This window comes from Diadema setosum, chromosome 18 (assembly GCF_964275005.1).
Source record: "Diadema setosum chromosome 18, eeDiaSeto1, whole genome shotgun sequence".
NCBI lineage: Eukaryota > Metazoa > Echinodermata > Echinoidea > Diadematoida > Diadematidae > Diadema > Diadema setosum.
Genome location: NC_092702.1, coordinates 25,115,839 through 25,140,921, shown reverse-complemented (window position 1 = coordinate 25,140,921; position 25,083 = coordinate 25,115,839). Strand labels below are relative to the sequence as shown.

General features: G+C 39.9%; 2 protein-coding genes across 2 annotated transcripts in view; one reads left to right on the top strand and one right to left on the bottom strand.

Annotated features, from left to right (window-relative positions):
- Nucleotides 1-6,537, bottom strand: part of LOC140241408 (transcription termination factor 2-like) — a 39,852-nt gene extending 33,315 nt beyond the window's left edge. Inside the window, exon 1 of the mRNA XM_072321137.1 lies at nt 6,401-6,537. Coding sequence (XP_072177238.1) covers nt 6,401-6,428 — 28 coding nt within the window. The 5' untranslated portion in view covers nt 6,429-6,537. The remainder of the gene's footprint in view (nt 1-6,400) is intronic.
- Nucleotides 6,538-9,090: 2,553 nt separating this feature from the next.
- LOC140242093 (ADP-ribosylation factor-like protein 3) lies at nt 9,091-24,313 on the top strand. Its single transcript, XM_072321852.1, has 5 exons — nt 9,091-9,160; nt 12,405-12,615; nt 14,236-14,342; nt 15,854-16,045; nt 17,484-24,313. Exons 1-5 carry the CDS (start codon nt 9,158-9,160, stop codon nt 17,523-17,525), a joined length of 555 nt encoding a protein of 184 aa, XP_072177953.1. The 5' UTR covers nt 9,091-9,157; the 3' UTR covers nt 17,526-24,313.
- The last annotated feature ends 770 nt before the right edge of the window (nt 24,314-25,083 follow it).

The window sequence follows — 25,083 nt, the reverse complement described above, 5'->3', positions numbered from 1 at the left end:
AGTGTGATGATAATGCACAGTACAGACAGTTCATAAGAGCATGTGACAAAACGTTTGAATTTCACCAGATCTCGGAAAGAGATGTAATCGACGTAATAGGCATATTACCAGATAAAAAGTCTTGTGGAAGTGATAATTTGCCATTGTTTTTGTTGAAACTTATTTCAAAATATATTGCGATTCCTTTGACCCAAATATTCAATCTGTCAATTCGAACAGGTAAGGTGCCAATGAAACTGAAATATTCCAGAATTACACCCATTTTGAAGAGTGGTAAAAAGACTGATATGAATAACTATAGACCGATATCTATATTACCTCTTTGCGCTAAGATATTAGAGAAAATTGTGTACAATCAGGTTCATGTTTATTTGAAAGCTGTTGATATTATCAATGTGAACCAGTCCGGTTTCCATTCACTACACTCCACTCAAACCCCCTCCTAAATGTGACGGAAGACTGGTTAAGTTCTATGGACAAAGGAAAACTCATTGGCATGGTTACTATTGCCCTGCGAAAAGCATTTGATACAGTCGACCACTCTATACTTCTTGACAAACTGCGCTTGATTGGTATGGGTCCTCTCGCCTGTGAATGGTTTGGGGATTATTTGAGTGGTCGCTTTCAGTACACTGAAGTCAATGCAGTTAGATCCCAGCCTTTGAATATGAGGTGTGGCATCCCACAGGGGTCCAATCTCGGTCCTCTTTTGTTTATATGGTCTACATTAACGACCTACCCAACTGTTTGCAACATTCATCTGTTGCGTTGTATGCGGATGACACATGCATTTATTTTTCTGGAGAGAGAATCAGTCAAATTGAAGCCAAACTTAATACCGATTTGGAACATATATCTAAATGGCTGAAGTGTAATCATTTAGTTCTAAATTCCAATAAATGTGAAGCTATGATAACTGGTACACATGAGCGAGTTAAAAAGCAACATATAGTTATTAATAATACAACCATTAAACAGGTTTCTTGTTGCAAATATCTTGGCGTTTATGTTGATCATTCACTTGACTGGAATGAACATATTGATTATTTGTGCAAAAGCACTGTGAAAAATTTGTATTCGTTGAAACAAATTCGGTCTTTTATTTCTGATAATATTGCTCTTTTGTTTTATAAATCAATTATTCAAAGTAAATTAGATTATTGTGATGTTGTATGGAGGAATATAAAGAAATCTCATATTCAAAGACTCCAAATTCTTCAAAATAGATCACTGCGTGCTGTACTAAACGTACAAGCTAGGTTCCCTACTGAATTACTATACACAGCACTACCCATTGATAAACTGGATAAGAGACGAAATAAACATACTCTATATATTATGTAAGTTGTATAAAATTGCACACAAGCTTTGTCCAAAATATTTGCTTGATATGTTTCAATTCAAAGTTTTCAACTATAACGTAAGGAATTCATCATTAAATTTTGTGTTACCTTTGATTCAGACTTGTTTCAAACATAAAAGTTTGACTTAGACCCCGTTTACAGTGCGGGGCTGGGCCGAGCCGCGGCCGAGCCCAGCCTCAATTGCGGGGCCGAGCCCCGCAATTTTGTCCGTTTACACTGCCGGGCTCTAGTGCCGGGCTCGGCCGCGCTTTTAATTCAAACCTTTCAATATTTTGTCGTAGTGGCGCTCTGCTTGTAAACAAGCGCAATTTGGTATAGTCTGGTTTTCAGACCCTTTGCCAACTGGATTCCGAGACGAGTCGCCGTTCGGGCAAAGGCCTTTGCCGAAGGTGTCACAAATGTACACACTAGTAGTTATGTACATGTATGATGTACTGCATGCATGGTTAATTGTTTTAATGTGTATGTACACAGGTGGACCAGATTAATGGAGAACATTCTATACGGTATAGATATAGTACATACAGGCTGACCAGATCAGTGGAGAATTTTCTAGGTGGTATACAATGTAGAGCTACAGTACATGCATGTGACAGGAAATACATTATAGCTCACTCAATCTAGAATGATTTCACCCATTCCAGAATGTTCTAGGAAGTGCTAACATATTTGGCTGAGTGAGGCACTGTCCTTGTAGCCCAATGTGATTGGTGGTTATTTTTGGTAGGATGTTATGCACATAGTTAGGCAGTGAGTCATCCAGGATTTCTGGAACAGTCTTGGACTTGCTAGTACATACAAGTATGTGGTCCCAGGTTGGAGAAAATTACAGAATATTCAAGAAAGGGGTGAATGGATAGTATATAAGCCGGAGAAATTCAGAGGTAGGCAGAGTACCTAACACCACTGCTCTGAAAGTTACGTCACTTCTGGTTCTGAAGCGACTTGTTATAGTCAGTCCTGTGTTACCTGCTGACCTGTTATGTTTGTGGATATAAGGCCTGGGAGACATTTTGCCTGCAGAGAATTAATTTGCCTACATTGGAGATAGACTCCATATTTCAATGTCAACGGACATTGCTACGACAAAGCTGTGACGGGCTGGATTCCCAGCTGGACAATATAAAGTGAATCATTCAACGCCTCGACTGGACGTGGTCGTTATAACGTTGGATTCTGCACATTTCGCTGTGAACATTATACCGTGGACATATATCGTGGATTTTACCCCGGATCTATACCGTGGACTATCGTAACCTGCGCCTCGAGTTACGTCGGAGGAATCATTCATCGGCACGTCAAGGATCATTCATCTGTGCATCGAACATCGTATTTGGACCTTTCCAAAGGATTACTTGATTTCAAATACGTGTAAGTGATTCCACTACTGATTTATAATTGTTTTATTGATCATTATTGTACTGATGTGAAAACCGATTACGAGTCTGTACCCACAATATCACTGTTAATAAACCGCCTGAACATTAGTTGATTGTTTCTTTTGTGCGATCATTCTCAGAGTGATTTTGGTCGTAACAAAGGAAAAATCCTTTGCAGGACTTTGCAGGTCATTGACATTGAGGGGGTTAATATCCTGAATAGCGAAATAGTACGGGCAGAGGGTCTGGAAGCCAGACTAAAATTGGCCGGGCATTTGGCCCAGTTTGCGTTTACACTGATAAAAGGCCGGGCTCGGCCATGGCCGAGACCACCACCAGAGCGTGGCCAAATGCGCGGCCAATTTTGGCCCCGCATTTGGCCTTTTGCGCGTTTACACTGAAATAAAGGCGGGCTTGGCCGCGGCCTCGCCTCGCACTGTAAACGGGGTCCTATTCTAGATCAATACATTGGAATAAGTTACCATTGGAACTGAAACAAAAACCAACGTTTGTAAGCTTTAAAAATGCACTTGACCGAAACTGTTAGTAGACAACTTTCTCAGTTTTTTTCCCTTTGCATGCGCTTCTCTCTCTTTATCTCATCTCTCTCTCCCTCTCTCCATCTCTTTCTGTCTGTCTCTCTCTCTCTCCTGAACTCTCCTTTGTTTTTGTCTCTTTCATTTTAAACTACGGCGATGTACAATTGTTTGTATAATAATTGTACATGGTTATCTTTGATTGATCATGTTTGTTTCTGTCGAAATGTGTGCCATAGTTTCATCACCATGTTTTTCTGTTTTCTATGTTTTTGTTGTTTTTTATGTATGAGTTTTGTTTTTTCGTTTCTGTATATCTATGTTGTATTTTATCCGCATGGACCTGCGGAAGAACAGTCTTCAGACTGAAGTAAGTTGCCGTGCTTAAATAAATGAATGAAATGAAATGAAATGAAAGGGCAATTGTGTTTCATATTTGAAGTCTCTGTTTGAAGACTGTATTGGATGTAGACGTGACTGTTTCCTCGTCAAGTAGGTTCCAGTCCACTGCTGTCCTGTGGAAGAATGAGTACTTATGTACACCTTTCTTGGTCAGTGTTCTTTGGATTCTTCTGCTGTTCCCTCTGGTTGCTCTTCCCTCTCTGTCATTAACTCTAATGTAGGCGTTGGGATCAATTCCCACTTCCCCATTCATGATTTTGAACAGTAGTTGAAGTCTCGAAATTCTCCTCCTGTTCTCCAGGGTGTCCCATTCCTGATCCTTTAGCATTTGGGAGACACTGCTCTGTTGTTTGTAGTCATTCATACAAAATCTAGCTGCCTTACATTGAACAGATTCTATGAGATGAATATCCCCTCTGTGATATGGATCCCATGAGCTACTGGCGTACTCTAAGATGGGTCAAACTAATGTTGTGTAGGCAGTGGCTTTGATGAACTTGGTACGGAACCACAGGTTCCTCCTCATGAAACCAAGAACCTTGTCGGCTTTGGCGGTGATCTTTTTGTAATGGGTGTCCCATCTCAGTTTGTTGTCAATTTCTACCCCAAGGTATGGATGCGTGTTAACTTCTTGGAGAGGTTGTCCACAGAAGGTGTAATTCCTGTCGGGTGGATTCTGCTTGCAAGTTGCCGCTTGTGTAACGTTAGACTTTAGAGGATACACAGTCGTCGGCAAACAGTCTGACTGTGCTGCGAAGATTGTCTGGTAAATAAGTCATTTCATGTATAACAAAAACATAGTCTAAAACTTTTAGGTAGGTCTAGTCGTCTACTCTAGTCTAGATCTATATTCTACACAATTAGGGGCCTGGGGTGGAAAATCTGAAAATCTTCCTAAGTTTCTTCCCAAGTCAGAAACTTAGGAAGTGCCTAGGAAAGACAGAATTGGTATTCTGAAATTTCTTCATGCGCGGCATGTCCCCTTTCTCACGCCCATTTCGAGCATCAAAGTACATGTTGCGCACAGTGAATGACAAGTGCGCCTATCACGATGTTTTACAGCTTGCTATTCTTAACAACATACATAGGACAGGGGTAGAGCTTTCCTAAATATCTTCCTAAAATTCTTTCCTAAGTGCATTCTTTCTAGAATACCAACTTCTTCCTAAGTCAGAAATTTGCATATTCCCGCCCCCTTCCTAACAACCTAAGTTTCTTCGACCAGATGCTGTTACTACGCTGTGCAAATACAGCGTCTGACAGGGGAGGCATGCAGCTTCAAAGTGGGGAACCTCAACACAACTACAAAACTTATGAAAATTTATACTTTTCTTTTAAAAACAGAATACGTTACTCACGTTAAATGCATGCTTGTATTACAGAAGCATTGTTCGCCACACCGGGTCCATAGAGAGCCCTTGCTATAAGTCCGTGGAACAAAAAATGACAATTTCTGGCGCAATTCTTGACCGTCGGGGTTCATCGTTGCAGAATTCAAAATGGCGCCTTCAGCGAGCGCGGCGTGTGCGTTGAGAACGTATTACGTAGAACCTATATTGTATGGCGTACTGCCCAACGTCGTCTGCTGCGGAGAGATCTCAATATTGATGCGTGCCTGCGCTGCTTGAGTGTAGCAGCACGGTCCACAGAGCGACCTTTTGAAAGGGCATTCACATCACGTGACCTCCTGATATTAAAATTGGGGCATACTCCTGAAATAAGCCCCACCACTGCGTGTCCGTACAAATACTACGGCGGCTCGCCTGTTTATACTCGTGAATTCAGCCCCACCGTGTGGCGTTCATCGGTAGGTAAGCACGGCGGTGGGGCTTCCTTCCACAGTATAAAATACTCGTGAATGCGGCCCCATCAAACGGCGTTTAATACGCAAGATTAATACAGCGGTGGGGCCGATTTCCACAGCATAGCATCTTTCGTCGTCCCTTTCTCCCGTTTTTTGCTTTCGGAAGGACTCCCTAATGTCCCTCGACTAATTTAACGGCCAATTTAACCATAAATACAACCCTACCTAACCCTAAACCCTAACCCTAACCCTAGGAACTACCCTGCGGTGGGGCCTATTTCATGATTTTGCCAAAATTGGCCTGGTGTGAAAGATGATGTACCGTTTGGACATGCTGGATATAATCATCAATTTCGGTAAGTTGCATAACGTAAATTTGAATATTGATAGCATGTATTAGATGAGTTTGAGGCAACAAAAATAATCTGAAGTATCAAAATTCAGTTGAACTCTCTTCGTGGTTGGTGGTCCCGCCTGTACAGCCCTGTCGCTACGTATCTACGTACAGCAGCGACTGGGCTGTGTGTGTGTAAAATTTATAGAATCTAACGTTAGGCCTAGAACATTCTGCCGTTCTGGATGATGATAGATCGTACTAGTTACTTAGGAAGAAACTTAGGAAGATTTTCAGAATACCACTTACGACTTAGGAAAAAATCCTGACTTAGGAAGAAATTTCTTCCTAGGAAGGATTTCAGAATACCACCCCTCCTGGCCCTGGTGCATAAGCTGCATTTACTAATCAGGGTCTAGATCTATCGTCTAACCAACGTTAGATGCATTTATTGAGACTGGTGCACAGACTACAAAACTGATATAATTATCAATATATGGGACTACGAGACAAACATGCATTACAATCGCAGACTTCATAAACGTAAATAACAGGAAACATATGACTTATTTATAACTCACCGTGTGATTTACAGAGTACTTGCTCCATTTTAGCGTAGCAAAGTCTGTTGTTAAGAGAACATAACTTATACAATAAATGGAATCTATTAACTTTGCTTGTGGATTTTCAGCCAGTTCCGTCGCAGGAGTCGCAGTTGGGGAAGTTCACACATTTAAAATTGTAATATTGCCGCTGCATAAGTAGTCTTATCTACCAGTCGTCGTCCGTAGAACTTGCATAACGTGCGAAGAGTCGTTATCAGAACCTCTTTGGTCGCTATTATTCCTGCAACTTGTAACCATATATTAGGATATATTTCAGAGTAGTATGCACTGGGCCCTGTTTTGTCTCACCTCCCTGGTTTTATGAAGAGTTAAAATCGATTATATAGTTGATTTCAACTGTAAGTCTATGGCGGCCTGTGTGGTAAGGAAATTTAAAATCAATTTTATCTTTTGATAAAACGGGGCCCTGGTATGCCTATGCTTACTTGCCGATGACTTCTGCGTGTACCTTAAAATGGTCTACTATTTGATTGAATCTATTTTACTTTCTTTGGAAGCTCTGGATAAGACCACAAACGCGGCCCTGGTTTGTTCTTGGTCTCTGTTTTGAATCCCTTGAACCTGAAATTTTGATGGCTAGGGCCTGTCTTATAAAGACTTGTGATAGAAATCAATCACAAGTTTTTTGTGTGCTGCAATGCAAGTTGCGATTGATTTGGGGACTTGTGATTGATTTGAAGGCTTTATAAGACGGGGCCCAGGAAAAAGAAATGTAGTGACCGGAAGTAATAGAAAATACAACAACAACAACAACAACAACAACAACAACAACAACAACACCCCCCCCCCTAAAAAAGGATCCTTTTTTTTTTTTAATTCTAGCTGCCCAATCGAGCCAAAAGATAACCTTTTTAGAAACTTTTTGTAATGAACTCACAACTTCAAGTGAAGCAGTTGTCCACTTTCCTCAAACTTTCCTGATGTACTTGTTCTACTATGGAGCTAGTGTAGTATAGCTCCATGGACCATGCCATATGGTTCTGCTAATAAGCTACTTTCACTCAATCCTCATTTTGGGGTTTGGTTTATTAAGTTCTGCAGTCCCATTATAGTTGCATGACTTGTTGTTTATAGATCCTTCATGTGCACATAGTATGCAACAATTACCGGTAAGTGAACACTGAAAATATATAGGCCTATTTTTTCTCCCTCATGATCTGTGGCAGATCCAGGGGGTGGACGTGCTCCTTTATTTTTTAATCAAAAGAATTATTTTAAAAAAAATGAAAATGGCCATGTCCACCCCCTATAATTTTGTTGCGCTGAAGCCTTGTTTTTTTTTTTCTTTTCAGCTGATGAAACCACAGTGACGTAACAGATGTGTGTATGTCTGTTGATAATTTACCTATATTTTTCTTACAATGTTATTCTGTTCATCGCATTGTGGTACTGATTTCATGACGTCTGTGTATATGAGTGTTTCTTTGTATTTCTTATTTGTTTGTTGGAAGTGAAATAAAATCAACTTGACAACTTGACAACTCAACTTGAAACCCGGAAGAGGCTTTTTTTTTTTTCGTTTTTTTTTTCTTGCTCGCTTGCTTGCTTGCTTATTGCTGGTTTCTCAGCACCAGAAATATTTTTGGCCCCCCCCCCCTTTAAGGAATTCCTGGATCCGCCCCTGATGATGGCCACTTGATATCTCCATCTCCCTATTTTGCAAAAGTCATGAAAAGGGGATGTAGGCCTGTCATGAGCCAAGACGCCTGCTCCGATATTCTGATGGGAAAGAAAACAACAACAGCAACAAACCAACAAATCAACACTGATCACTATGCTTTAGCATAGGCCCTAAACATTCTTCTTTGCCACAGCCATGACCATCGCCCCCAATTTCCAATTATTTTAGATTCATTTCAGCAACCATGGGATCTCGACATCCCCCACGGATCTTTTACCCTCTAACATTGCTGGGGTAGATATCAATGGCCTCACTTCCCTGGTACACAAACGTCGCGAGTTCAATTGAGTACCTGAATATAAGAACGACCCAAGTCCAAATTTGGCTATCGCGTTTGAAAGCCATTTACGTAGTCATGCAAATACAGATAATCATTCAAGTGACTGTTTTATATTCAAATTTGAATTAATAACACCCCAATTTATTAATTTCCATTTTTCCTAAATTTTCTCTAATGGACTTGGGTTGTTCTTATATTCATATACTCAATTGTAAGTGGTATAAAAGGTAATATTAGTGTCTTCTTCTTTTTCTTCGAGTTACTCCTGAACGTTCCGTCTGGAACCAAACGAGGAGGAAAGGGGGAGTGCGCGAAAGTCCTGTAGCTTGAGTCTTGGTTGCGGAAGAAAGTGGTTGCTTGAAGTTTATAAGTGTCGTTATTGACTGTGTTCTGAATGCCCGGTGGTAATGAGTTCCAGTCCTTGATGGTATGTGGAATATAGGAGTGTTTGAAACAGTTGGTGCGGGTGACTGGGGTGTCACTTCAAAATGAAAAGAAGTTAAAAACACTGTAGGTACTATCTGACATGTGGTATCCGATATAGTATACTTATTACTCAGCTAATGCTACTAGTATTATATAAAAGAGATGTTGTGGGTGTTGAACAACTACAGTATGCGAAGGAATCTTCCCACAATGCAATGTTTTCGCCTAGTCGGCGGAAGTTCCCTGACGTCACTGAACATCGACATAGTTACAGAAAGCCGTTTGCTGCTGAAGGAAGAGACAACCTTTGAAACAGACACCAACCATGGTAGGAATTTGTCGTATTTCAATGAAGTTTTTAGCTGTGCCGTTTGTAGGTGTATGTGATGGTTGGATTTGTCCTGTCTGATTATAGATTAGGTTTCTAGAGGGGATGTCGTCAACTAGCTGAATGAATGCACTGGGGTCTGAGTTGCATGCACTCACGTCACTCACCGCAGTGCAGTGGGTGTACCGCCGCGCCGTGCAAACATGAGCGCAAGTGCGCTAGTAGTTTAGCTAATCATGAGACATGATGTATGGAGATGGGTGTCCAATAGCAATACATCGACACCCTAATCTTTTTTCTATCGATAGAAACTTAAAATATCTCACAATTTGCCTGAAATTTTACTCACATGCAAAGAAAATACTCTGAATTAACAAGCGTGCATTGAAAATGCGATTTGCGGTATGAGTGTCAGCCCGCGCCCGGCCCAGGCCCAGGGGCCCTAAAAAACTGCGACCAGCCCGAACGCGAAGCGTTACGCCTACGGCCCGGGCTGGTTGCTGCAGTCTATGAGCGTGTTTATAGGGAAGAGAAGCAAAATACGCGCTCATGCCGGCTCATGCCGGCTCATGCGAGAGGACCTCTCGAATTTTGCTCTGTATAAACACGGCGTATGCCGGCATACGCCGCCAAATGCAGGCGCATGCGAGAGGTTCCGTCTGCCACCTTTTGAGGTGGCCGATGCGAGAGGAGCCTCGCGTATTTTGCTGTGTGTTTATACAGACGACCGAAATTCGAGAGGTAACCGGAAAGCGTGTATTTTAATATCTGTCATGATCGAACCACGTCTTCTCCGTCTTACTGAAAAACTGGATTTCAATTGATCATTTGGCCGGGTGGTTGTCAAGAGGAACGTTACAAGAATGACCTTCAAGCTTGGTGGTCCTGATGACTTTGCCGGTATTTTGACTTCTGTATAAACACGAGAAATAAGCGCTCATGCGGGAGGTAAAATACCGGCTCATGCGCGCCGATGCGAGAGGCTCCTCCTCCTGTATAAACACGCACTATGTAGACCTAACATTGTTACATAGCTAGGGTACAAATCCGATAGAAGTTTCGAATAGTGTCTAAATTAACAGTCTAGAAATGGTTCTATTTCTACCTAACATTAGTGTAGAATCCTAAGTTTAGACGCCTGTATACATGTAGTAAGTCTACTACCACTGGTACTATTCGTCGACCACCCTCGCGCAATCCACGGCAATGATGGCTTTCTCGCATATGAAATAAAAAATACATGTGAGACGGGGCGCAATAATACACTGGAACATTCGAACATGAATACAATCAAGAAAAATTAGGAGGATACAGGTAAATAACCTGAGGAAACAGGAGGAAAAGGAATTGAAGAAAATCCTCAACAATTATTGTTAACACATATTTGCCCATTCACTGGATTTGTGTTATTTTCAATGGGAAAACAGGCGGTCGGTTTAAAATATGAGCATTGGCTGTGTGTACTGTGAGCATTGTATCTTGCTCATTTCGCTTCCTGCCATCGCCAGCATGCACAGCGCGTGTAGTCACTGCACGCTATCCCGCTCTCTAACCTGTTTGTAATTGTATGTACCCTCACAGCCTCGCTGTGCACCACAGAAGTATCAGGTAGGTCGCTCGCTATGGAATTCAAACATTTTTAACATTGATCTATGCACTTCAAACATCCTCGCACTTACATTGCACATACGCGTACACGTTAAAAGTAGTATCAAAACACAGATAAATCGCTCAAGAATTCATAAAAGAATACCACGAGAATGAAAAAAAAAACAACAAATTGCATGTGTGACCAAAACTACTCCTTTGATGACATATTCCTGGCACAGAATGCTGGAAAATTCCATAATAAAGGGTGAGATTATACGGAAAATATTATGTCGTTTTCCAAAGAGCAACGGAGGTGTATTCGGTATCAAAGTAAAGCATCTATATGAATGGAAGAAAGCGATGATGTCATTTTCGAAAGGCTTTGTGGGAGAGCAAGCTGACCAATGAGGGAAAACCTTTCATAGTTGAAAGCGATAGCAAACCGATCATCAACTGATACTACAGACTAGCGTGCCGTCGTCTGTAGGGATGAAGGACATGGTGCGTGCAGTGCGCTGAGCGAGGCATGACGTCATCGCTCATGAACGGTGGGAGTGCGAACCGTAGTGTGATGGGCAGGCACAGGCATCCATAGGAATACTTGGCATTCTTGGCTTAACTGCAGAATACCCCGTCAAATATTCAGTAATTTTCCTGTTCTAACACAAGAAAACTAGTTGGTCAACCAATTCATGTGTTGTTATGGGATCTGCAGGACACGCATTGGTTCACATCATTGGATCATATCAGTCCGGGAAGAACTCGCTCATGAGGAGGCTTCTGCTCGTGTCATGAGAAGGATCCCTCCTCATGAGGGGTGCACATCATGAGACCGACACCCATGAGTCACATAGCCCACAAGTCATACAGCCCACGAGTCATAGAATCTACAGCCCACGAGTCATGCAGCCCATGAGCTGTTCGACATCTAAGTAAAATAGGCCCACGAGTTATACAGCCCATGAGTTCGACACTGCACAGAAAAGGCTGACGAGACTGACACTATGCAAACAGAGCCCATGAGACATACACCATGCTTAAAAGACTCACGAGACCAACACTACGCAAACAAAGCTCACGAGACTGACACTATGCAAACGAGGCTCATGAGACTGACACTAGGCAAAGAAGGCCCACAAGACTGACACTGTGGATATACCTATACAGAAGTTGAGTGTATGTGTATGGTGTATGTGTCGTAGTTGCACAAGTGCTTGCTGATGTTGATTAAGACTGCAAAAATTTTTTTGATGTTCCACTCTATAGATATTTTCTCCTTACTTCATAGATGATATACACACATTTTCAGAAGTTTCATTATTATCGTTATCCCATTTGATTAGTAATTGAAGTATAATTATGTTTCCCAATGTTCTGCAGATTTTTGTAAAATATAATGCAAAAGGAAAAAAAATAATACGGTACATGAGGTATTTAACATATAATTTATATCTATTGCATTGACAGCCTTTCTATATTTGTAGAATGTAGAACAGTGTGTTAATGTATGCTGCCATCTTGTCACTGGTCTCACATCTTTTTGTGTGCATTGAGGCTGTACAGCATGTAGGTTTGCATCATAAATGCAAGCAAACACACATGCTGTGTTGCAAATGTTGACCATATCCTCTTTGCACTTTTTGTTCATTTTCAGGGTCTTTTAGATTTATTACGAAAGATGAAGGGAGGCTCACAAGGCAACAAAGAGCTGAGAGTTCTGCTTCTTGGGTTAGACAATGCAGGAAAAACAACAATTCTGAAAAAACTCTCCAATGAAAGTGTGGAAAATATTTCACCAACACAAGGATTTAACATCAAGAGCTTGAAAACACATAATTGGAATCTGAATGTGTGGGATATTGGAGGTAGGTAGAACGTGATTTTCGTGGTATTGTGTCCCATTGATATTACTTTGATTGGTCTGTAAAAGTACATTTGTGGACTTTGAAATATGCAGTGCACCTCAATTATGGTAACAAAAAAGCCTAGCATAACAGTGTTGAAACTAATTAAGACTTGTATGATTTAGGATGGTTATATTTAGTGTATCTATATCATTGACATACATTATGTGTATTTTAACATGTTATTGTACTATCAAATATTCCTTCACTCCAGTACTACCTGTGAAAGCTGCAATCAGACTGAAACATCCACTGCGTGTTAAAAGCCATGAGTAGTTGTAATCGAGCTACTCTGTGTGTCAATAGGTTATTGGGGCTTGTATGAGGTGGCCATTGAAATTCCTTTGAAGTACAATGTATGAGTGGAATCTTGAAAGTAAGGATCAAGCAAAAGTACATTAACTCTAAGTGGAGCAGTGATAACAACATCAACATCATTTTGTTTTTTATACTAAGTGGTCAACAGTTATGAAGTGATCTTTATACTGTACACATGTACTCTGGGGTGCTGCTTGTGTGTGGGCAGGGGACTTTCAAAGAAAGAAGTTTTTTGACTAACATAAACATACTCATAAATGGTATGAATGCATACTGCATGAAGGCAGAAGTACAATGTAACATACATTTTATACATATCACAGTCAACTAGAGGCTGCATTGGCTTTTGCTCTAGATATTCAACCTGTGGTGTGAGCAAGTTGAATACATACACCATTGTACATGTACAATGTACATCATGTAGTAAATGCAATGTTGGCACACATCAAACGGTATACTAAAGAATATGAAAGAATCCCTAAGTGGCATTTTTTTTCTTGCCTCTATACAGAGCTCACATACTTGGTGCTCTTGCACAAATTTTTTTTTAAGTATTTTCCACTTTGAGCAGAAAAAGGTCATTCATAGCAACAGGCATGCTTGTTTTTAGAATTACTGGGATTAGCATTTGTGCTGTAACGGTTGTTCATGCAATCCTTATAAATGCTGCTTGCCAGCACATCCACCTGACAGCAAAATTGGTATTTGGCAATAACAACAGCAAGAGATTATTCATACTACTAATGACATGGTTGCTTTCTGGTCGTCTTGTCTACACAAGTTAATTCTTTGCTTGTGCAGGACTGATGAATCCCAAAAATTGTTACGTAAAGCTTACATAATTATATGCCTTATTTCGCTCTGAAAACAAGTTTAGTGCCTCTAACCGACTGAAAAAAAGAAAGAAAGGTCTTCTGTACCAATGTGCCCACGATTTAACTCCAAACATTTCTTTTTCAATGTTGCTTATATTTAAGAAAAAGCTCATACATTGTATACTTGGTTCTCTTTATGAATTTGATATTTGATACACTTGTTAATACATGTACTTCTACATTGTTCTGGTACTGATGCTAGTCATGAAATAAACATGACACTGATTGCTTTATATTGTAGAAGAAAAAGCAACAAGATTATGATGATATGTACACTGTATAAAGTTTCCATAACGTTAGAGTGGTAGTGTATATGTTATTTCAAGTTTAGAAGTTAAAGCAGGGAAAAGATTCTCAATATGTGTCCCCTTCTTGCCACCGTCCACAGGTCAAAGAAAATTAAGAGCGTACTGGCGAAACTACTATGAAAATACAGACATTCTCATCTACGTCATAGACAGCACAGATAGGGCAAGGTTTCAAGAAACAGGTCTGGTAAGTACAAATAACTATTAAATAAGGAATCTTTAAAAATCTACTTCTCTAGAACCAGAAGTGATGGAGCTATGTTAATACTGTGAGTTAGTACATTGATAACTTTAGTTTCAAGTTTGTTCATGGTAGAATCAGGAGTGCTCCCCTTGGGACCCAGGGGAGGTGGATGAGAGGAGTCCTAATGGGGGCCTGAATTGTACATTTACGTCTTCTTGAAAACCCCACAATGAATTTTCTTCAAACTTGGCACTCGTTGGCAAGTAGCATTCCTCGGGGGTGGGATCTCAATTCCTTCAAATGGGCACCCTGCCCCACCTGGGGGCCCACAGGGAGGCCCAACCCACCCCCATTAAGGAATCTTAAAAGATCTTCTGTAGAATCAGAAATGATAGAGCTAAGTCAATACAGTGAGTTAGTACCGGGTATATTGATGACTGTTGTTTCAAGTTTGTTCATGGTGGAATCAGGGGTGCCCCCCAGGGTCCCAGGGGAGGGTGATTGGATTGGTCCAAATTTGTGCCTAAATTGTGCATGTTTATATTCTTCTTTGAAAACCCTTTGATGGGTTTCACCAAACTTGGCAGGTAGCATACCTAGGGGATAGGATCTCAATTTGTTGAACTGGGCACTTGAATGCTCCCCTTGAAGGCCCCTAGGGGGCCCAACCCCCCCCCCCCCCCCCAAACACCAAAAAGAAAGATGAATAAATGAATTAAGGAATATTTACAAATCTTCTTCTCTAGAATCAGAAGTGATAAAGCGAAGGTAATACCATGAGTTAGTACATTGATGACTGTAGTTCAAAGTTTGCTCATTGCAGATCCAGGGTGCCCCTCCCCCACCCGTACCCCCTTGTATTCGTGAGAGGGGGATCCAAATGTTGGCCTAAATTGTACATTATCATCTTCTTGAAACAACATAATGAATTTTCACCATAATTTGCAATTAGCATTCCGGTAAGGATAGGATCTCAGTATATTTGAATGGGCACCATGGTCCCCTTGGGGGTTCCAGGGGGCACAAACCTACTAAATTTAGGAGTATTTATTAACCTTCTTCTCTAAAAATCAAAAGTGATAGAGCTTAAAGTCCTTTTTTTTTCCAAACTGCATAGTCCAACTTTTAGTGTATTTGGCAGGTATTTTTATCAGTGTGATAGAATATGCAAACGAACACCATGTCCCCAGCTTTCAAAGCTGCCCCCGCCCCAAGTTACCAATGTTCTCGGGCGAGAGTCTGCAAGAATGCATGGAAAGTGAACTTGCGATACTCAGGTGAGCGCGAGATCCCCGGGTCTCTTGTGTATCTGATATGTTCATTCAACCCTGCAAAAAGATAAAAGTCAATTGCAGGGAGAATTGAGTCAAATGATCACAAAGGAAAATTTGAAGGAGCATGCCCAGGTACATAGTTGTTGTTTTTTTTTCTCCCGACAAAAAGGGAGTTCGGTTAATACTTGGGTGCAGTTAATACCAGTACACAATTATTTACAATATCCTTTTACTTTTCAGGAACTTGCAGAGCTTCTCGAAGAAGAGAAGTTACAAAGGGTGCCAGTGCTGATATACGCCAATAAGCAGGACCTGATGGGTGCTGCGTCAGCAGCAGAACTCTCTGACCTTCAAGCGCTGGACCTGCAGAACATCAGGGGAAGAGTATGGCAAATCCAGCCCTGCTCAGCAATGTCAGGAGAAGGTGTACAAGTGAGTAATGTGTTGAGATCAATGCCCCGGGCCAAAGGATGACCTACACTGGACAGCTGTAAATGTCCTTGTTTGATACATGTCAAGTGAGGTCAGATTACATGTCTTTTCCCCAGCAAATATCAGCTAGGAAAGTCCACTGGGAAAGTAATTCTGTTATTTTGGACAGAGGATAACAACAACTTAGGGGGTGGGGGATTCTTTGTGCCACAGGGGTTAAAGGTCACTCCTTAAATGACAAGTCCACCTTCATATACATATGGATTGAGTGAATGCAACAATATTAGTAGAACACATCAGTGAAAGTTTGGGGAAAATATGACAATCCATTCCAAAGTTATGACCAGTCACTGCTGGATTTGAAGACTACTGCAGTGTATGATGTCACATGCATACAACGATATAAGGAAAATAAAAGGAGAATTTCACAAAACTTTACTTTTTTAATAAAGTGCACATTTTTTTGACTTGTTACTGACGTATGTTAAGGGTATTATTATTTCCCCTGCCTTCTGATAGAGGGAAGTCGAATGTTCTTTTGTTATATGAGAAAAGTGAAAATATGTTGAATTTTCTTTATTCTTTCTAATATACAGTTTTAGTGTTTTACACATGTGACATCACAAGCTGTAGTAGTCTTCTCATCCAGCCGTGACTGAGCAGAAACTTCCAAAAATTCATAACTTTTGAACTGATTGTCCGATTTTCCTCAAACTCTCACTGATGTGTTCTACTATTAATATTGCTGCATTCCCTCAATCCACATGTCTATGAAGGTGGACTTGTCCTTTAAAGGGAAGGTAAACCCAAAGAGCAATGTGGATTGAGTGAAAGCAGCAACATTAGTAGAAACACCAAAACTTTAAAAATTCATAACTTTTGCATCGATTGTCCGATTTTCTTCAAACTCTTACTGATGTGTTCTACTAATCTTGCTGCTTTCACTCAATCCACATTGCTCTTTTGGTTTGCCTTCCCTTTAGGATCAATGGTCACGATATTTCAAGTGAACCCCATTTAGTTGTAAGTAAAGGGTCATGCAAGAGGCAGAGTGCAGTGGTTACCTGAGAAGGCATCAAAGGTGATTCAGTCGACTGCACATATTAGTGAAAGTGCTCTGATTTAGCTATTGTTGATATTCACTTTTAATGTGCATACCACTTATCTTGCAATATACTACATGTATGATGATTTTTGTGTAGACCATATCCCAGTTTGCTGTACAGTATGTACGTTGTCTATAATGAGTAAAGTTCACAGTGCACAGATTGCCACTTACAACCCATATAGGCATATGCAGAGACATATGTTCTTACATTACTTTTGAATAAATGTCTCATCAATGTACCATTGTGGAAGCAGTGAGGTTGTGTTAAATGTACAATGTCAATCCTCAAAGGGTTACACAGCTTTCACGTCTCTTCTTTTCTCAAAACAGGACGGAATGAAGTGGGTAATAAACACAGTGTACAAGAAGTAGAGTGGAAGGTGAGGACAGCCACAATTCATCACCAAAACTGTGTCAGCTGGGAGGTTGGTGCGATGTGTGGACCTCAACATCCCCCGAGCATGGTCCAGCACATCACGTCATCTCCTAAGCAAAGTTCTACATCTGTCGGCAGTATTGGCAGTATGAAATATATTGCCGATTATCTGGTACTATAAGAGTCTTTTAAATGTCACTCTAATCCAAAGCACTGCAGCAACAGCTGCACTTGCGATCGATGAAGCTCACCTTGTTATGATTTGCCACCGACCACGACAGCCATTCACTAAGGTTACAATCACTCAACTGCATTCATGGAGCCCTGATGATCACCATCGTCGTTCATGTCACCTTGAGTTTTGATCCGTCTTTAACAGTCTTTGCCATGAGCGTAGTGGGAGATTCTGTACTTGTGTAGTAGATTAAATAAGGAAGAGTGGACGGGTATGCAATCTCTGCTGGATTAGTAGACTAGGCATGAATGTCTAGTGCAATGTGTGGGGGTGAGTTAGCTGCTTACTTTTATATTCGTATGATATCAGTACTGAAAATTAATGCATTTAGAGTTCATATGTACCCAAGTTATGATGTCATTCCCTGATTGATTAAGCCAATTTCATCTGACACATTCACACAAACACATGAATGCCAGCAGGTCAATTACAGGATTCTGCTGTAGAAAATGTACAGAGCAGCTCCGTCTGAACTGATTTTGTCGTTGCTGTTCCCCCAGACCAGTCCCCCCCCCCCCCCACACACACAAATTTTTATGGGTTTTATACTTTGACAGGAGAAATAGATTGGTAGCTTAATACACAGCCTTAAAACTTCAATGTCATCAGTTGCTGCAGATTTTTAAAGGGTTTTGGGGGGTTTTTTGTGTTTTTTTTTTTTGTCCCATACACCATGTTGAATTATACCATTCTTGACTGTGTCAATTCTGAGCCAGATGTTCAAGGGAAGGAGATGTTCGGAAAATATTGACTTTCTTGTTGATGTTATATAAATTTGAGTCTTTATGAAAAATAAAATTTAAAAAAAAAAATCACTCGTGCGTACATAATCAAAACAAAAGAAAGAAAAGCAAACCTCAAAAAGGTCACTGCTGTTATTGAAGGTTTTACTGGGTAATCCTCATGTTCCAGTACCAAATTGGATGTAGAAATATGGTGTAACTATAATGATGGCTTTTAGTACATTTTTCAATCTATAATTTGAGATCATAATGCCTATTGTGCATGATGAATTAGACATATTTTTTATGTGGTTTGTTTGATGTTTTTATTGTCTGTCTGTCTGTTTGTCTTGAAGCCAGAAGGAAGGTGTCACACCTCAGCTTAATACAAAAATAAGAATAAGAAATTATAGAGGTCCTTGCATTTCTCGTATTCTCTTGATTTGTTTCAAATTTAACCCATGCTAATCTGTGAGACTGTTCGTGGATGAAACCTTTAAGGAGATTTTGAAGGCTTGCTTAAAACAAGGTACTTCCTTAAGCTGGAAAGCATGTTACCAGGTGTAAATGAATATTATGCTGTGTTGTCAGTTGTTGTGCACTGCTCTGTCATCGTGTCAAAAATTATGAGTAGTTTCCATTATCTTGAGGCATGGCATCGTACCGATGTGTGAAATTAAAGGGCTAGTGTGAATCACACTAGACCTCCTTTGATCATCTGCGCAAGGTGCTTTGCTGCAGCGTAAAACAGTGTGTGACAAATATAAGGTATCAGTATAACAGGCGTGTCCACAAACAATTAGAAGAAAGGGCAAAACTGAGTGTGTGGCATGGAGGCAAAAGTGATGTGTTATCAAAATGGAATATGTCTTATTTTTGTTCAGACCCAGAAGGCCGTAAACATGGCACAAAGCCAAAGAAGGAAACCCCTTTCTGTGTCTCAATTGACAGCATAGCTTAATATTCATTTGCAATTAGCCCATGGAGAAAGACATAGGGAAACGTATTGAATCACATGAATAATCATAGCTGCTGCCCCAATTTCCGATCATTTTTTTAGTAAAGAAACAACATCTCGTAAGTGTCCACAGACATGGCATCAGGAACTCACCAGTATTATTGGAAAGAAATGTTCTTTTCCTCAGGCATGAAACCTGTCAAATTTGTTTGGTGAGTGTGTGTGCATTGTCGGTGTTATCCTGTGCACTGCCATGCCAAACGCAAGATGTACCTGTGCAAGTTTGAAACCAATGTTTCACTATCACTGAGTGTCCTTGGATTTCTCCCAATGTTTGTAGGTCAGAGGGCAATGGAGGTAACCAGTCAAAAGTCCTCACAGGAAAGGAGAGATTTGCCAGATTTGGGATTTGTCAAGTTCAACTGTAGTTCCTGAGGAAAAGAAACCAGAGAAAAGAAACCAGGTGTAACCAGGGAGGTGTTAGAGAAGGAGGAAAAACTAGAGTCTCTCCTTTGAACCCATGCTCCTTGCCACGGAGAAGTTAGGCACTCTATCGCAAGTGTTAATAAAGTGCTTTGACAAGAGACAGCAATTCTGTTGTTAGTATTCATCATTCCTCAATCACAATAAACCTAGCAAGCAGCAATTCACTGCCTCTTTCTCTATTTTCCACAGCAACTATTTTGCGTGCAGAGAACAGGACATGCCATGTAAGATCAGTACTAAAAGATTGTGCTTCTTTATCTGTAGAAGGCTACTAATCATGGAGGAAACAAGCATTAGCCAATTACTTTATCCGAAAGATTTAACATTCAAATGCTTAACCTGGCAAACAAAATTATGCATAAATGTGCAGAAGAAGCTTAAAAGTTCAGTTTCGTGAGGTAATAATATTCCCCCTTTTTCAGTAGGGTGTTGAGAACAAGAAGATTTGAAGAAGAATTGAAAGGATTTGTTCCATGAAATTATTGCCAGCAGGTTCCATACATAATTTCAAAGTTTCCTCTGAAATGCAGCTTAAAATTGATAAGATTGAGAGTCTCTTCGTTGGTCTCCATATTCAAACTGTATCAAAGAGCGGCTTGGAGTATGGAACATCAAAGCCAGCGAAATGCTAAGCACTGCATTGTCATGCTATAGAACTTCCACATAAATTTGCACAAAGTGCAAAGAGATTCTACTCCTCTCTAACACCTCCCTGGTGTAACTAGCTCATCAAGATGTACATGCACCAACTTCGGAATATTTAACCCTAAAAAGACTGGGGGGGGGGGCTTTTTGGGTCCCCCCTCGACATTTTTCGTGATAAATCTGGAACGTAATAATCTCGCGCCGTGACGTTTTATGATTTTAAGTCTTGCGCAACTTTTGAGACCAAATTCGCGACGCCCAGGTACGCAGTTCTTAAGTTATGCAATATTTTGTAAGTGCATGTCGGACCCGAAATTGCTCAAAAACGTGATTTCATGTACAAATCCAATGCAAATTCTGTTTCTGACCAAAATTCATAAATGTATCATTATTTTTACTTTAACTGATCAAAATCAATTAATATCATGTTCTTTATGATCGAAATAGTGTCGCCGATGATTTCCATCGAAAAAAACAAACAAGTCAAAAACAATGAAATACATAAAAAAAATAAAAACGATAAAATACCTAAGAACAAAATTTTGATACTGCCGTTTTTTTATGTACATTCAATAAGAATCCTACACAGAGTACCTAAACCAAAAATTAGCAGTTTTGGACCTTTAATTACAGATTTAAAGCCATTTTTTTTAATTCATGCATAAATTAGCATAATTAATTTATTAAAAATAAATATGAATATTTGTGAAACAATTACCAATTCAGTTTTGTAGATTACCTTGTGGGTGACGCGCGTGCCAATTTTCCTTGCGATCACGCGGTCAACGGGCAAGATCTTAGGGGGGCCCAATGAGCCCCCCAGTCCTACGAGGCATCAAAAATAGCCCAGTCTTTTTAGGGTTAAAGGATCAGGACATGGTGTGTTTGATTCCTGGGTGCTAGTGTGCATCTGGCCGTAGTCCATTTAGTCTATTGTAGTATCAACTTGTTGATACATGTGTCTTCTCTGTTTGTATCCGTATATGTGAAGGATCTATACAAAGATGTCATCAAACATGGCAACTCTCAATCCATATTGGGCTCCTCTACTGTCTGTCTTCTGGTTTTAGCTTGCTTTGCCCCTTAAGATTGGCTCCTAGTTTTTAGATGTTTGATTGGTTTGCTCTTTCAGTATTTTGTTTCCCCAAAGACAAGTAGTTCACTTGTATCAATGTAGTTTACAGCTTTCTAGCAGTGTTCACCATGGTTAGGTGTGGCAGTTGCAGTCAGTAAGTGCGTTTAAGCAATGATTGCTGATATACACGAGAGTCAGAAATCTAGAGAGTATCGCATTCTTTTACCTGCCGTTCCAAACTTAGACAAGATGTTGATATCGCTGTATTGAATCTCTGATTTAGTTTGTTTGTTTGTTTTTTTTTAACAATCATGACACCATTATACATGTGTATATGGATGCCTTTCTTTTTGTTAGGTTGTACAAAATTTGAGGACAGTAGTGTTCTTCAGATGTAAGTAATGGTATTCTGTGGTTATGCTGGAACAGATCTGTATTCACTTCCTTTTTTCCCTGTGTTAATAAATCATTTTTTTCATTGAACGTAATGATACACAGAATCTGTGTTGAAGACAGTTGTACAGTAAACTTTAATGGCTGTGTAATTTTATAAATAGCAACTTGTTTTTGTAAAAAGAATGCATCAATCTTAAATTTTGGACACAAGAATTTGATGAGGTATGTTTTATTGTGAGAAACAGTGTACTTGAATCCCTGTTGATTGAATTCAAAATCGCTGTACCGTTGATGTTACGAAGATGTCATCTGAGTTGATTTAGACCAGCCCTTTCCCACTCCCATGGGCCAATTGTCAGTCAACTGGCCAATCAGAAACAAATATTAGGTTGTGAGACCACTGACTGGAGGCTTGTAAGAGTCAGAGTAGGAAGTAGGGCCAGCAGGGTTCACAGAATTTGATCACCCACCTCACAGAGGATGCGACAAGCTTCCTTTACCTCTCAACACTCACCCACATACAAACCACATACACACACACACACACCGACACACACACACACATACACGCAGCGTTCTGTGAAAAGATGTTGATAATTGCTTGCAGCAGAGTTGTACAAGTTCTATTGGTTTTGATCCATCAGTACACTACATCAGTACTTCACTTTTGCTCATATGACTACTTATTCATCAATTTTTGTTTACAATCATTTCATTATCATTAGGTTTGTCTAAAAAAAAATGTGAACACCTGTGAGTAAAACCCTTGTAGTATCTGTTTTGTGTTTGTAGATTAATCCTCAAAAAGTTTATGTGGTTGCTAGCACAAACTTAAGTGTAAGAAAAGCCATCACGGCCCTCGTGACAGTAGTTCAATGTACAATATACTTATAATCCCCACGTGTTTGACAGTCACACGCAGTGGAAAACAGTGTTCATTTCTGGTGTATGTATGAGTCTTCAAAACATGTTGCTTATGATAAAGAGTTTGTGCTTACTAACAGCTTGTCTTCAAACATTTACTTTTACTGTACAAATGTAGTGGACTTTACACGGCATAACATGCAGTAATGGTATTCTTAATTTCACAATGAAACTCTTGGTGATTCACATCGATATTGGGCAGCATAGCACTATTCTTTGAATCAGTGTTTTCCACATATAGATGTTTTAGCAAGCCCTTTAAATAAAACAATTGAAAAGAGATAATAAAAACAAACAAGCAAACAAACAAAAAGAGAATAGAAGTTTTATGTTGCATAGGTGCTGTTTAGGCAGTTCCAATACACTTGTATCATGGAGTGCACATGAACACAGAGGCCCCATGGGATAAACTTTTTAATTGGTATGCCTCGGGTACTGGGCTGAATCAAATGCTTGATATCTTCTGAAAACTGAGGCTCAATTGCTTTAATTGTTCGAATTTAATGTCCCCCTCACTTTAATGTTTAATGTTGAATGTTAAACGTGGCGGGAAATCAAATCCCGATAAGGGTCCAAATGAAGCAACTGGTTCAAGTTTGTTATGGGATAAGAGTCCCAGAAGAAGCAATGTCAGTCGCAATGGCTGTAAGCACTATGACAGATCTATGTTAATTCTTATACATTCGTAATCGTAATGATTTTGCTTCTGAGTAGTGATACTAGTGTTTTATAGTGTACATGTATTTCTAACCAGTGTGTGTTGTAATTGATATGGCATGTTATTTCTGTTTTGTGCAGCCTATTAATTCAGAACATTGTAGTTATTCAGGTGGTAACTGTATTCACTCTCATGTGTGATGTGCACATGGAGGTACACAGTCCTTGCTAGGTCATCAAAGTTTGATATAGATATTCAAGAGAAAAGTCTCTATTCTTGTAACGATGTGTACCATGCAAATTTGTGATAAGTCATATTTTTTGTTTATTGTTGTCATTTTGTGGTTTGTTTCTGAAACCATGTAAACATTGAGGCTATAATGATGATATAGCAGCATCACCCAAAATACAAATTCCTTGTATTGTACATGGCACATTTGAGTTGTGCAAAATATGGGAGGCGGTCTAAGATGTGTTTTTATGTATTCGTAATGACTTGATAGCAAAATGTTCTTCGCTGAAGTACAATCTTGTGTAATTGTAGAAGCCTTCTCTATTGTATTTATGTATATATGGATCTTCACTCTCTTTCACGAAAAAAAAAGTAAACTTGTAATTGGATGATTGAAATAAAAGAGGAAGAATACATGTTTAAATTTGGCGTGACACAAAACCTCATCTTTAAATCCCTTGGATACTGGTGCTTGTTTTTTTCTGTGTTTCTGTGTTTATTTGTATTGTTATGTGTTTGTGTAGTTTTCTTTCACCTGGACAACCAGAAATGGAGCCTTAGTCCTATTGCGTAAGAGATTGGCACTCATTTCTCCCTCACTGGTTTTGCGCACGCAGCTATGTGACAATATTATCATTCGTAACAGATGAACATGGCAGCAGATTTTTATCTTTTAAAAAAAAAAAAAGAAGAAAGAAACGGTAAACATGTACATACTGTACAGAAGCAATCCCATATTGTTTGTTGTATGGTGGGGTGTGCTGAACTGTCCAGTTTGGAAAATTTTTGCAGAGTAAAAATTGCTTTTTGTGGTCCTCAAATCTGCTCAAATAAAACACAATATAACAACAGCAGCATCAATCAGAAGTTCAAACATTTTGGCTATATGTTGTTGTGGTTGTTGTTTTTTTGTTTTTGTTTTTTGGTGTGTGTAGCCGATCACTAATGTCTTTATTTCTAGTCATCTACAAAGTAGATCATTGCAGTGAACTACAGTTAGAGTGTATAACAGTCCTCGGGGACCGGCCATTTTCTTTTGTTGTAACGAAATTTCATTATAACCAAATGGTATAGGTATACAAGGATAAATACATGTATATAGACAGGGCTCGACACTAACGGTGGCCCGGTGGCCCGGGGCCACAAAAATCGCACGTCGGGCCACCAAAATTTCAGAAATGAAGAATTTGGTGGCCTGATCGGGCCACCGAAAAAGGTCGGATG

Excerpts from the sequence above, each read along its gene's own strand:
- LOC140242093 (XM_072321852.1), top strand. Across the intron at positions 14,343-15,853 it reads GGTTTCAAGAAACAGGTCTG|GAACTTGCAGAGCTTCTCGA; the intron begins GTAAGTACAAAT and ends TTTACTTTTCAG. Across the intron at positions 16,046-17,483 it reads TGTCAGGAGAAGGTGTACAA|GACGGAATGAAGTGGGTAAT; the intron begins GTGAGTAATGTG and ends TTCTCAAAACAG.